General features: G+C 39.2%; 1 protein-coding gene across 1 annotated transcript in view; it reads right to left on the bottom strand.

Annotated features, from left to right (window-relative positions):
- The window catches only part of LOC104944513 (calsyntenin-2-like), a 117656-nt gene that overhangs the window by 46418 nt on the left and 55746 nt on the right, over window positions 1-15492 (bottom strand). Inside the window, exon 2 of the mRNA XM_010770057.1 lies at window positions 4736-4858. Coding sequence (XP_010768359.1) covers window positions 4736-4858 — 123 coding nt within the window. The remainder of the gene's footprint in view (window positions 1-4735; window positions 4859-15492) is intronic.

The following is a 15492-nucleotide window of genomic DNA, read 5'->3' as shown; positions in this document are numbered from 1 at the left end:
ACAAGAAATCTCTTGCTCAATAGATTGGAAAGTCTTCTTGTAAGACCCTTGGTTTATTTTACAGGGCGACTTTTGTAAGGATCTTGTTACTTAAGCCATTTTTTGTAAGGATCGACCCTGAGGTGTACGTGGCGTTTGTACGTATAGACGAATGTCGAAAATAGTAGTTAATGCACGAACAAACCAAAAAAAAGTTTTCCTTTTATACCGACTGTAGTCTAAAAAAATCTTGTAGGAAAATTTTATTTACGTTGTTAAACAAAAAATTTCGCGGAGATCTTTATTTTTAGACTTTCAACTGGTACTGGCACATTATAAACGGTTATCTGTCGCTTGCAAAATATTTTTTTCTTATTGGTAGGACTTTGTAAAAAGTCTTACAACGAACTTTTACAGAGAAGTAAACAATACTACATTCGTAACTCCCTTATAAAATAGTTTCTTGTAGAAATTACACAATGTGCTTAACATTTTTTGGTGATAACTTTCTTAAGATGTATAAGCGCATTGAGACAATGAATAGGATGCATACAAATAAATGTATGCATGCCAATATTCACTCACATGCACTTATAATCACACCAAGGTATGTAGGCCCACAGTATTCATAATATCATATGTGTAAAATATCCGAAAATAATCACACTAGGTTCTAACTGTTGGATAAGCTATCTGGCCGTGTGTGCTTTGTGAGGGCTGCATATAAACAGTGTCCACTGTTTATGCATATTGGATAAAAATCGTTATTGCACCCTTTAGATTTGAGACCGACAGACATATAGAGGGACGGACCGACTGTCACTGCCCGTCCCTGAAAGCCCAGTTAGTGTTTGTATGTGTTTGTTTCTACTGTGTGTCTCTCTCTCTGCCTGCTGGTCCGCTCGACACGACTGGGAGCAATCTCCAATAAACCACACCTGCAACCTGCTCATCAGCCACACTATGAAAGCCTGCAGCCTGCACTCATTCCCTGCCGGATTGTTGCCGTGAACGGTTTGTTGCGTGCCGCTCTAGCTTTTTACCAGCATATTCTTTGACAACTTTGCCTGCTTTTGCCTCACACTCATTTGTATGTCTCTCCCAGGACGAATCCAAGGCCTTCCACACTCCCAAGACCAGCCAGGCCTCTCCACCCTGGAACAACTGTTTCCCACTGCTGCCATAACCAACCTCCACTCCCAGCTCCCCTTTTCTAATAAACAAATGTTACTTTCACCAGCTGATTCCGAATCATCCTTTTACATGTGTTAATAGTCAAATTCCAATAGTTAAGTAAACTATCAAAATCATCCTAATGACCACAGTGGTCAGTCCACTTACCCAGGAATTTTGAGTTGAACAATTACATGAATATTATGTCTTTATGTTCTAATAATGTAAAATATTTTAGTAAATTATTACCACAGAACATTTTTATAATGTTTTAAACATAAAGCATGTTATCCTTCTCTAAAATAATAACATTCTGGCAACATAAACAAATCTAACTTGCAGCTGAAAACATTTTAAGAACAGTAGGGCATAATGTTCTAACAATGTTANAATTGTTATGTTCATTTGAATATTTCCTTTAATATAGGTATATTCATTTACCCTATGTTTAACCAACATGACTTTTTTATGTTCATTTTAGGCTTTTAATATGCATTAAAAGCCTAAAATGAACATAAAAAAGTCATGTTGGTTAAACATAGGGTAAATGAATATACCTATATTAAAGGAAATATTCAAATGAACATAACAATTTCATGTTTCTTTGACATAACATAGTTGTGTGTCTTTAACATAATGGAATAGTTTTGAGTACACATGTTTTTAATGTGTGCAACCGGTTTCCATATTAAAATCATGTTAATCCAACGGCCTTTTTTTTTCAGTGTGGTCCATGTTCCCATAGTGCAATTAATGTGGAGCCAGAAGGACGGCCTACTCCTTTCTGCAGTAAAACAAAACCAGGATTGATGAGAGTGTCTGTAATGCATAAGTGACTGCCTGTGTATGGGCTCGCTAGGAGCAATGTGTCCAGATAGAGGATAGGAGGAAAGATAGTTGTGCTGGGGAAGAAGGAATGTGGCATTATGGCGAGAGAAAGACACAAACAGAGGCAGCGATTGAGATAAAGATATGAGAGAATAGTTGGACTCCAAGAAGAAGAGAAGGTATGTGTGAGTTTGTGCAAAACACGGGGAGCAGTAGACAATTGCAAAGGGAGATAAATTGGGGCCGAGCTGCTCTTTTGATGGCCATTTTTTCAGAGTCTCCTTGGTAGCGATTGTATGGGATTCATTCATTAAATCGCATGCAATGAAAAACAAAGAGAGAAATATCACCAGTCAGCAGCCAGGGCACAGCGCTGCCTTTTTTCCTCTCAGGCAATATTTCACCCGGTTTGACCTTCTCAAGTCAACACAGCAAGTGTTAATCATGGAGAAATACAATCAAAATGAATTTCCTCTTTTGTCGGGCTGCTCGCTGCAGCGCCATTAAACCTTCACTGGGTAGCGGACGATGTTGCTAGGCAAAGCTCTGAACTGTAAATTACTGTAAGTCGGTACTGCTTGATTACAGAGGAACAATGTCGGTGAGGTTTATCTCCACCATCTCCCCCTTTTATGATTTGAATAAAACATGAATTAAGTTTCTATTTTTGCATAATATATTCTGTAGATTCTTGTATGTTATGTATAACTAAGTCTTCCTGAACCCCTCCCAAGGATCATTAAATCTTCATAAACAGTAAATCTACATAATGCCTCAGCAGTTGGGTTACACTGTACAGTATGTGCACATTATAGGGTTGCTAAAAGCAGGAAGTATAGGCAGAACAGAGGTGCCTTTACCATGCATTCAAGCTGTATCCAGCGCCTCAAGGTCAGCTGTATATACCCATTATTTACAGAACATCTCACACGTAACATTGAAAAAACACTAATTTATGACTGTGTCACTAGAACAAAAACACACACAGTAAAGGAAAAACAGAGGGAGAAAAATAGCTGAGTATCAGTTTTTCATGGTTGTCAGCTCTGGGATTAATGGAAGCCATTTCGCCATAATGAGCTGTTAAGCGTTAGCTGCCAAAAAAAACTCTTAGTTTGCCTTTGAGTCTCAGAATACTTTGTCCAATTAGAATATCTCTCCCCTTCCTGTGTCTGTAAGCTCTGCTGTACCTGCGTGACGGCTGTCAGATTCCAGCTCTTGTTAGACAACACAATCAGCACCAGAAACAATTATCTGGGGATAAGGTTAATAATGATATCATACTGTTTGTGATAAAAGTGTACCTGTTTTGTCACTACTATGCTCCCAGCGACTGGTTTAATGGAAGCCATTATGTGCTGTGTGTCATATTTGTCTCAAACATTAGAAGCAATAACAAGTTTGAACAAACAAGTGAGTTTTTTTTATGGCCATCTCAGGGATTTTCTGTTACTGTCCATATGTACGCTGTGTAAAGCTGTTTTCAAAAGGTTGGAGTAAGTTCTCAGTAACCAAACATTCAGAGAATGCAGGCCATTTATAAATATTATACTACCATTCATACTGCTATGATTATGTCCCCTTGTCAAGGCCTGCTGATGTTATTTATGCTTCTATTTATTGCGATATAATTATAATACATTTCTAAAGGGTTATAACATTTAGGAGACTCATTTATGAAGTCAGAACATTAGTTAATGAATAAATGATACTGTGGCTAGGACCAAAACCAAGTGGTACATCATTTAAATACACAGGCTGGGTTATATAATTACAGAACGTTGTCTCGCCTCTCATGTGCTGTACATGTGTTTAAATGAAAACAGCTTTGTAACTGTTAAATGACATAAGGCTTGTAAAACAGCTCCACAGTGTCAGATTAAGATTCAGGCTAGAAAATGAACATTGTCATGGCGCTGACAAGGCTCAGGAATACATTCTTCCACTCTTGAGAACAATCTGTTTGTCTGGTTAAATGGGGCAATTCAGCGGCAAGAAAAAGGATGACTCATGGCTTCAATTAGCAGCCTCTGCGAATGGATCCCTGTCAGGAGAAGTGAAGAAGATGTATCTAAACTCCAGACCTGACAAGGTAATGAAAATAAATGCATCTTCATAAACCTCAGTGAGTTTGAATCATTCCTCCATCCGGATCAAAGCTGCTGCTGTGGGACTTAAAACTACTTCAAATCCTGGCCATAAGCTTTATATAAAAGGCAGGGTTTGTGATTCATGGTGTTTGTTATTATTAAGAATGGCAACATGCTAACATACACTTGTGGTGCAGCAACTCTGTAGATTCCCAACAGCTCATCATCTCTGTTTACAATAAACACAATTAAACATACCGTACTGATCCACTACGGGAACAAAAACGTGTGCAACATTAACCTTCCTACAAATGCCCTGTGTTTTGCAGTCATTGAGGAATTTAAATATGGAGAAAGTATTCTTGAAAAAAAGGAAGAAAAAGCATTTGTTTGGCACTGCTAAGGGTGATAAATGGAATTCAGTCTCCAGGACAAACGGTGAGTACAGACAACTGTTGGATCATCTGTTTTTGTCGAGTGGTGTGAAGTTGCCACAGTTTCCTGCACACTGTACTGAAGCATCCTCGACACGGTGCCAAAGTGTGTGTGTGTGTGTGAGAGATAACGTACTAGTGTGAAGATTTGTGTACTGTTGTGTTAAACCTCTAAATGTGTGTGGATACTGTACAGCGGATGATTTTTCTGTGAGATTGAGTTTTTCCTACCAGCATAGGGGACCGGGGCATCCTTGTCTAGAGCGACCAGCGGGGGGTCCAGCAGCACCGTGTCCATGTTCTCCGTGATCACGCCATGGTACGATGTTTCTATCCACGGCTTGTGCTTGTTGACTGTGGGAGAGGAAGAAACATACATTTCAGTTCACAGCATTATTAGAAGAACTGTTTCAATAGAGGCTTCGTTCGTAACTGTATGTGCTCAGTCACTTTAAGCGATCTGAGAATGACGAACAAAAAGACACAGAATATAATCAAAAAAAGTGTTTGTGATTGATTTTTTAAGGTTTCAACAGACGACAGGAGGACTCCAAAGTTTGGGGAATCTAATTATAGAAGCCTGTAAATAGCCTTACATCTATGATTGTAGTGCTTTATTTTCTCTAGAGTGCTTTTTTAGAGAACACAAACAAAACAATTCTGAAATGTTCAGAAAGAAATGTGAATTAAAATCCTTCAGCAATAAATACATTGTATAGACTGTATTCAGTCTAATACCTCTCTGTTGGCCTCGGGTGCATAAAGACAGCAGTCTCCTCTCTAATGGCTACACTGCCTGTTGTGCTCGTCACAGACTAGGACTCAACAAGGTCTTTGCAGCAAAGCATTAAAACTTCTAATACCTTGATCTAGTTTGGAAAACAGCAGCAGGCAAGGAAATCATAAAAATCCTTAAAACACAATTATTCTTGGTGAGAAATTTGAGCTGTGAGATTAATCCAATACTTAAAGAAACCAAATCAAACTCTGTGTTGAGCTTAGGGAGGAAGATGTATGTAAAAAGTCAATCATCCTTTTTCCGCAGTGCATTCTTTTTCTCACTAGTGCTACAACGTGGAGAATCCAACCAGCATGAGATTGAAAGGTCAGGAGGATGAGCTGGAGATTAACACAGATCACCATCAGTTTGTCACACTGTGAATACAACTTCCTAACACTTCTTTTTTTCTCACAGAAGGGCCTTCAAATACATAGAAAGCCTTGTACAGGCAGCAAGAATGGTACACACACACACACACACACACACACACACACACATCCCTAGCGTAGAGAAGTCACTCTCTGCAGGGACCTGGGATGTCAACTTGACCTTTCGATCCACTGAAGAGGAACGCTTTGTCTCATGCCATGAGCAGATGACATGTCTAGCTGGCAGAGATTTAAAATGCAAACTGTTCCTCAAACCTCCACAGCTTTCCATCTGTTTGGACACATTTCAGCTGTTTTCTCCTACTATTTCATGTTCTCCCCGCCGCGTGTCACCATGCTGAGTTGAGAAAGCAGGTCAAAGTGAAATAAATAAATAGTAAACTTGTTTCCAAAAAGAAAAACACGTTTTGTAAAGGAATGAGAAAACGTTGTGAATGAAATAAATTACATACACTTGGGACATTGTGTTGGCTGGAAATAAGCCCATTTTCATTGGTTTTACTACAAAAAAGGATGATGTGCAATATACTAACAATTTACACTTCTGCTCTCTGCCTGCTGAGACAAAGTAGATTTCAGAGAGGGAGAGGGAGCCACAAGGGAAGACATTATTCATACTGGGAGTCTCATCTCGTGCTCATGCAGGAAACAGAAAGCACTGCAGCAGGATCTGCTCTGAGAGGGGAACAGACGTTTGTCTTTGAGCTGCTGTTTATGCATCTTCACACCTGGAGTATTTAATTCGTAACGGAGGAAAGGCAGTGCATTAAACACACTAATACTCACTTTTCTGGTGAATTGTAGCTACACCTTCATTATTATACAGTTATTGCAGCTTTTCTTTGGATTTACTCTTCTGTGTTGGTAAGAATTTCCACTCAAAATCAGACGTGAAATGAACTGAAACAATCTCATAAAGAGACTCTTCAAAACCAACACCATATTAGACTGCAGCGCTGAGGTGACTATAAAATAGGCTATAAAATGGAGATTATTTAACTGAGTCTTCATTTTTCTGTGCCTGCACTTGCCAGAGTAAATGTATTAGTACATCATGTTCACATAGCGTTTCATTTACATTTAAAGATGTCTTCAGTAAGCCTAATGGCAGCCAACAGCTAGTGCAGTTTACTCATGGATGGCAGGTTCAATTTCTGGCTCAAGGTCTTACATTTATCCCAAACAAATAGGGTGCAAGGCTGTGACTGTTTAAAGGGAGTCTAATATGAGAGCTATTTTGTAGAAAGACCACACATCAGACCGTGGAAATGGGCTATTTACAAAATGGCTTTCAAGACATGAAGTACTGTAAAGGCCGCTACACACCAACCTGAGACCAAAGAACGCGTACCCAAGGTGTCCCGACTTTTACGTCCGCTACGTCGCCTACGCCGCCCGCCTACGAACACACCCCAAAGACTTCAGTCGACGAGTGGCAATTAACTGTCCTTACCATCAGGCAGCGGTAGTGTGTATTCGTCATTCAAAAGAGGCAACAGCCAATCAGAGTGATTTCTTTGACCGACTTTCTGTTGAATCGGCCGCGGGAGGTGTGAAAATGTGCCGTAAAGCAACGACGGTGCGGGACCATGTGCGGGACAAACCAACCTGAGTAGGGCGCCGCTAATGCCCGACTGCCTCTGAATGCCTCTGACTTGTACTGAGCCAAAGCAATCAAATGAAAATAGAGGTAAGCGTGAATTTATAGAGAAAAAAACTTGAAATATACCATGAAGCAGAGACTACAGCAATTGTATCGACTCAGACAAAATGCTAACATACTCCAAATGTTAATGTTTGGCTGGCATACGGTTAGCCATGTTTACAGTCTTCGATTGTGCTAGCATGTTAACATTTGCTATTAGGCGCTGAAAAAAAACCCAGCAGTGGCTGTATGTTTTTTTGTGTCTCAAACCAAAATGCTGGACGGTTGAAGGCATTGTGAAGATGCTGGAGGTACAGCCAGAACATCATTAAGTTATCACCATGTGGTCTACCAAATTCCATAGCAACCCATACAATATTAATGAGATATTTCATAAAAGCACAGACATGTTAGTGGTTCTAGAGGAAAGTAAGTCATTAGGATTCATCCTCTGGGGACCATGACTATTTGTACAAAATGTAATTGCTATCCCGGCAGTTTTTAAGATTTTCAGGTCCAAACAACAAACATCCATCCAGAGCCATGCTGCAAAGCTAATAAAAAAACTTGTTCTACCATGTGGTTCCTCCTTAGTGTCATCGACTGCAATTTGCAAGGCCTCTGAGGCCATTTCCTGGGAACATCTGCAGCCATTACGGCGTCAGGATGCACATTATGGAGGAATAATTCACTTAGCAGAAGACACAGTCTAATAGACGCTCTATAGGACTGGATACAATCTGATATGACAGTAATGTGGACACAGAAATCCAGAAGCAAGATTTGCCTTCCTGTAAATAACATTAATGCAGGGGATTGGCAACTTGTCCATTCTGATGTTAAAATCAATATATCCATTTGTGACTTTCCCTGGGACTGAGGCTCATGAAATCATATTACTGTAGGGACACAGGCGGCTGATCATCTATATTTAATTTGGGTCCCAGCTCATATTCAAAGAGACATGGCATTACTGTGCTATGTATGGACCAATTGAATTCATGTCAAATCCATTTATTTGTATTATGTATTTGATTATAATGATGTTGCAGTGGACTAGATATAATCCTCTCACAGACTACACGTAAAAAAAACATTATATATAACTGGAAGACGTTGCAGAAGGGAAAGACAAAGTGGAAAACTAAATACATTAAGACATCACATCAAATAAAGCAAAAACAGATAACTCTCCCCTCCCCCTAATAGCGTTATTGTTAGTGCAGCTGACAGGTCGCTTTCTGATTTCCTCAGAGTTGCCACCAACACAGGACACAGTACACTGCATTTGTTTCAAACTAACTGTGCAATGGAGATGTTGATAACATATTTTCTGTCCGTTTACTTGTTTATATACTGATAGCAACATACTGCTAGCAGCCTGTCTACAATCAAAAGTAAGAAAGAACCAAAAGGACATGCAATATGAACAAGAAACCACAATTTGAGTGCTTTAAAAACTCAAAATAAAGGCCCTGGTAGTTTTAATAAATCGGCAGGTTTTGTTATTCACTTATCCAGCTTAGTGGAAAGAAAAATGTCCATAACTGTTGTCTTTGCATTCTTTGCCACCTCCATCAACCAGGCTCTTTTTCTGATACCTGTGGAAAGCTACCGTAAGCTATTTTGTTTCTTGTTAAGAGATTTGTTGAGCTGCCTATAAGCATATGCCCTTTAATAGGCAGTAATGCAGTGTATAGGCTACATCTAACTATTTTGGTAAGTGTTGGGAAAATACTGAATGTACTGTTCTACCCAAGATTTGTACTGCACAAGGGACTGACATTGAGAGGTTCACTACTTACAAATATCTGGGATTTCTTATTGAACAGAAATTGTCTTTCAAGTTACATACGGAAAATGTTCTTTCAAAGCTAAAAATAAAATTAGGTTTCTTTTACAGAAATAAATCCTGTCTCATAAGCATGTCAAGGACACTATTCGGGGAACTATTTGTGTTGTCTGAGCAAGTGCAAATCTATTATGACCTCCCAGTGCCCTGCTGGAATGAGCAGTAATTAAACCTGGGTGAGCTCTCACACACACACACACACACACACCTAATGAGATAAGATACTGTGCTCTGCTGTGATGTGTGACTTGTTGAGCTGAGAATGTGTGACTGTGGACCAGTAAGCCACCATTACAAAAAGTATATCATAAAGATGTTTTAGGAGAATGCAGAAAGAGAAGAAGGGAAATGTAAATGATCATGATGTAAGTGAACAAAATATGCGAGGGCGAAAGGGTTAACGTGTTACAGAGAGGAAGAGAAGATGAGAAGCAGCCATACTGGAGGCAATGGGATGAGTAGGGAGAAATAAAAGGGAGGAGAGTCAGGGAGAAAATGGAGCAAATTAGTGTAGAAGAAGGTTGAAGGCATAAATAGCACTTCCTGTATGGAGAATAAGTGCTGCCTATAGGACAAACCTTCAATTTATACTCCTATTATACATTTAAATTGAATTCATATTGTATACATTACATGCCTGAGATCATACATCATCAAATAATAGCACGTACTGCATAATCATGGAAGAAGAGACCTGGCAGAGGCCTCCATTCGTGATGATTTAGGACACAACCAACAGTCCAACGCTTTGATGGGGATGAGATGATGACGCCCCATAAATAAAAACCCTCCTCGTTAGCAGGGAGAAATAAAACTGGAGATTACGCAGGAAGCAGAATCAGACCAGTCTGGTGTCTGCCATCACTGTAGCTTTCTGATCCAAGCTGTAGATGTGTACCATGAATATGCCATGTCTCTGATTCGAGTCTGGTATGTTTGTCATGTGTCTTTTTGTAAAAATGTACTGAAAGAGCCCCTTAGGTCTCAATAATTCAGTGTCTTTAAAGAGATTTTAGACATTTCAAAAAACGAGCTTAACATTTAAGTGTTCATTCATTCATTTAGTGAATTTAAAAATTCTGTTTATCACTATTGGTTTGGTTTTGCTACAATCTTGTTTTCAACCAGTTTTGTAGTGGGAGATAATGTCCTTCATTTCTCTCTTGGTTTCTAGCTTCATGAACGAATAAAGTGATACTGACTTGCTTTCATTTACATTTTACTAACTGCATTGGTAATATGTTAAATTGTCAGTACAGTACAAATGAATGTTCTACTCTTGAGAAAAACATAATGTATAACTCCCGACACCATGACGATTATCAAAATATTCTTCTTATTCTTGGTTTCTCTAATGTGTCAGTTAAAACAAAACAAACACACCTCATTCAAAATGAGCATGTGATATGGATGTGTCCATGTGGGATGCATTTATGATGCTGTTAGACATAAAGGTAAAATCAACGAGAAGATTAGAATGACAGATTCAGAGTGCAGTCAGGCTATTTGATGGATATAAGATAGCAGCTTCAGCTGTGAGCACTGAGCAGGGATAGTCATTGTTCCACACCTGTACCATTAATGACAGCAACTTAGTCTAAGCAATGAAGGAGTTAATCATGTGTATCGGTTACAATTAGGGGTGCAACGGATCACAAAACTCACAGCTTGGAACCTATTACATTTTTTAATCCTGGCTTGGATCATTTTTGGGACCACCAATAAACAACAACCTGGTATACAATCATTAACTTCCTAAATAATTTAAAATGCAAAAACAATTCAACTGACAAGGGATTTAAATCTCCTGATTGCATATTGGTATTGAATATCGTTTGATAAAGATGGGCAGAAGAATTGATTATGAATGAATTATTATTTTTATATGTCATAATACCCCGTTCACATGCCCAAATCTTTTGTTAACTATGGATCAAATGACTGTGTGTGATGTTAAAAGACTCATTTGTAGTGACATACAGTACGTGCAGAAAATCGCCTAAATCAGTTCCACAGTTGCGGGGAGTGACTCTATGGAGCATTTCAGTATCTTTCAGCTCGTTTTGATAGGGAAACAGTGCAGCATAAGAGACTAACACGACTAAATAAATGCTTATGTTGCTCTGATTATGCTGGTAAATAGTCCATTTTGTAATGTTATTCTTCTTCTTTGGTGTAACGTCAGAGGTCCAACTCGGTGTCCCTCTGACGGTACACGAAAGAAGAAGAATGACATCACAAAATGTCATTAATGTCAGTGCTCAATCAAATACAACAGCTTTTACAAAATACATCATATAAGTTTCACTACTTCATAACTTAAACATTACTTTTCTGCTTAAATTGATTTGTTATGTTGGTTTCAGGGTCAAGAAATCTTTTATTTGTTTTGTGTATAAATTGAACATTCTCAAGACAATTCCTCACTTAGTTTCAGCCCCAGCTGATACAGTAACACAAGAATGACGTGACTTTACATAACAGCAGTAGAACAAAAGCTGAAAAGGGAGCCAACTACTACAGCAGTAGATTAGAGACTGCATTGCCTAGGAGAGTAGGAGGACAAAATCATTACATTATGTCCATAATTACTATGAGCATCAACTCTGACTTTTAGAGTCCCAGTGCTGAAGAGTTGGACGCAGTTAGCAAGAACAGAGTAATTAAGTATATTGATTGCTGCAAATAAGTTCTGCAGTCTTACGCTGGGTTAGAGCTGGGTTAGAGCTGGCTGGTGGCTCATTCTCAGATCATAAACTCTCACTCTCTCCTAGGAGCCTTCCTCCTTATACAGATTTGCAGATAGTGCTTCTTATTTGACAACTCATTAAAGGGGCCATAAACCCTGCAGTCCATGAGCCTATAGCCCCCCTGTTGAACAATTAGTTTACAGAGATTTTGATTCAATTTGGCTTTACCCACAATCCCATCAAGACGATTCATAGGCAGCTTTCCTATCTGAATAACAATGTGCGAGGTACAGATGTGCCATAATTGCTTTGCGACATACAACTCCCTAATTTTCTTTTCCCCAGGCTGGTGCATCAAAACCCACTGAGGAGGGAAACAACGCCACTGTTTTTAATTGGCATCAAATATTGTGCAGTGGGTTTTGATGTCTATAGTTAGAAAAATAACTGAGTTTTTTGGGTACGTCTGAGCACCGAGTGTGTGTAAAGTAGACGGCAATGGACAAAACCTATGGAGAACAACAACAAATTGAATGAGAAGTATAAAAAAAAAACTGGTTTACCTGCTACGGGAGGAACATAAAGAGAAGTATATTCACAGAGGGAGGGAGACAGGAAGTGTAGGTACTAGGAAGTTAATGGTCTGTGGCGGTATTGTTACTTCTTGTGAGCGTGAGATGAAACTCAGTAGGTTTCTCATTTTTGTGGATTTGATGAGTCAGTTCAATCCTATGGAGACTGTGAAGGCAGTGTCGGTGTAGTTGTTACAGCAAATTACAACAATTCTGGATGGAAACAAATCTATTATCCACATCCTAAACACAGAGAAGGGCAATCCAGGCTCTGCTGTCTGACTATATACGAAACTAAGAATTCACCAGTAAACTGAAGAAAAACAGAAAGGCTGCAGCACCTCGCAGATTGAAGGATAACCTTGAAGACAAGAGGCATGAAATGACTGGATTAATAACAAAACACACACTAGATGTTACCAACAGCTAATGGCATTTATCTGAAACCCCTACTGTATGGGAGCATGGATGCCATTTAAGGCAGATAAGAAGTGTCATTAAATGAATCAGAAATGTGTATTACCACCAGCGCCATTACAAAAATAACTATAATTATTTCACTTTCAAGCAAACATTGCAACTTGTTTGAATCCCTGATTACCTTTTTTTTTCTCAACTGTGGCATTTACCCACGCCAGAACTAAAGAGATACCCGGGGAGTCGCAAAATGTCAATTGTCTGCCCATTAGAGGCCTTGGCATTCACTTTGAGGAAATATTGAGACCTGCTGAAAGAATCTCAGTGTGCCTGCCCTCTAGACTTGCACTTAATAATAAAACCTTATTTGTTTTTCTTCCCTCCGTCTCTTCCAAGTGGTATAAATTATTTGTAGATTTACAGTCCATGAGAGGTGGGAGCGATTAGCAGAAAAAGAGATGCACATTGCTTTTAGTGACGGCTAACTGTCAATTAGATCCACTAAGTGTGCCGATGAAAGGGTGCAACAGAAGGGTTTGAAAGGAGCGAAGTGGAAGTGGAGTGGAAGGAAAAGGACAACAAAGAGAGAGCAGAGAAGGGGACAGGAGGGGAGGGAGGGAGGAGGGGATATCTCCATTAACAGAAAGCAGCAGGCGGTGAGGGTGAGGAGAAATGGATGGCGGTGTGACTGACTGGATTGAATAGGAAACAGTTCCACTCGGCAGACTTCAGCCTCATGCGGTGACCGGCCGACCGACGTAAACAGCCTACCATTTGCACTTATTTCAACTTACTTCAAATACAACAATCTGCCAAATGTCCAAAAAACTTTAAATGGAAATTCCATGCCATGACTGGCTGGTGTGAGCGACTCCTCCATCTGCCTCCGTCTGGTTTTGCATCATATATTCAGTGACACAAGTTTACACCTTCAATGCAAAGCAGACTTAAAAGAGTGTGTTAGCTGAGAGACATGCTGACAGTTTAAACAGATTTAAATGGTGTTATAGTCATAATCCCTAACAAGGAAGACGTGTGTGACAAGAGTACAAATTGGATATGCTAGTTTATCACATGATAAATGAAGTGCTGAGGAAAATGCCACTTGAATCTATGTAATGCTTTCTACATCCTATTTACATTATACCATCAGACTTTTATAATGCATGCATGCACTACTGCATCCTTTGATATACGTTTTTGTTTCAATGAAGCCGTTTCATGCTTTTATGCACAGAAATGATTTGCAGCAGATGTTTTGTCTGATGGTGTGAAAAGAAGCCCTTTATATCTCCGATGACACAGACTGTGTGATGAAACCAACAGGGAGCAATCTGGAGTCTCCTCTCCAAATGTTACTGTCAGAAGTTATGGTTTCATTCAAATGATTTGAAAAGATAATATTTGTAGAGTCATAAAATTGTAAAACTGTTTTGCAAATAAACCTCAACCATATCAAGTAATTGGTCTCCTTGGGCCATGTGTAATGTGAGCTTGTTTTGCCGCAGCATTGCTTCTCCTGGTTATTGATGGGTTTCAATAACTGATGTCATTTTGCATTTGGCTCCCAGTTGGCAAAATAGGCAGATCTTCTCTCAAAAGCTTCTATCACTCCCTTTTCTTTAGCAAAACAAATTGTGAAAGTATTAAATGTAAGAGCAGCGCCCTAGGATTTTTGTTGATGAAGAAAACATAGACCAAATTCTTGAATTTAACAACAGTTTACTACTTTATTCCGAAGCTCTCTTTGTTGAGGTTTCACCAAAGCCAGGCTTATCCGCACACAAACACATTCAAATGCATGTTAGCTGAGGCTATTGAGTTCATTGTTCAAAGATGGAATCCAAGACCATTGCTTTGGCATCCTTAAATAAGATGAATTTATTATAGGATTCCTAATCATCCTGGGGTCTAAAGACTTATTGCAGATTTCTAGTCTGACAAGGTTACAAATCTGGGCTGAAGTTGAATAGTCCATTTAGCTTAGGAACCTTCCTAACCGAGTGAAATGACCCGGAAGTCCCTCAGTGGCAGCCATGATAAGTGCCGTTTGAATTCTCCAAATGAAAGGAAAGGAGGTTTCAAACTTCCTTTACAACCTCCTTTAGCTTAGGAACCACTGGACCTCCCTCACCGAAAGGAGAGGATAAAATGCTGCCCCACAATGCCTTGGAGCCGCAGCATTTGCCGTCACCACAACAGTCGGCCCTTCACGGAAACAACCGATTATGACGGAGAAATTATATCATGAAAGTTACGGTGCTTATTAAGCATTTTAAAACGTCTGTGGTAAGTTGCCAAGGTGCTTTGTTTTGAACGTTCATCAGTATTATAATCAAAAAGAGAAATATGAACGTTAGTTTTTACTGAAATTATCAAATAAAGTCAACATTTCACTGAGCTGTGTGGGGTTTGTTCAACTTTTAAAAGATGTTTGAATGGTGATATACACAGTGATAGATGTTAAGGACTAACGTTTATAATAAATACATTTGTATTGATTTTAAGATCTTTTCATACAATCATACGTATTGGGATCATTTGTATTAATGTGGACCGGAGGGAGAGGGTGACGAGCAGAAGTTTCACTTTCCTTTTTTATTTAAATTCCAGCTTTGGTCATGAAGAATATGTTTCTCTGT

The sequence above is a fragment of the Notothenia coriiceps genome, unplaced genomic scaffold, assembly GCF_000735185.1.
Source record: "Notothenia coriiceps isolate Sejong01 unplaced genomic scaffold, NC01 NC01_scaffold00008282, whole genome shotgun sequence".
Taxonomy (NCBI): domain Eukaryota; kingdom Metazoa; phylum Chordata; class Actinopteri; order Perciformes; family Nototheniidae; genus Notothenia; species Notothenia coriiceps.
The sequence above is the reverse complement of the archived record's forward strand: the minus strand, read 5'-3'. Positions and strand labels throughout refer to the sequence as shown.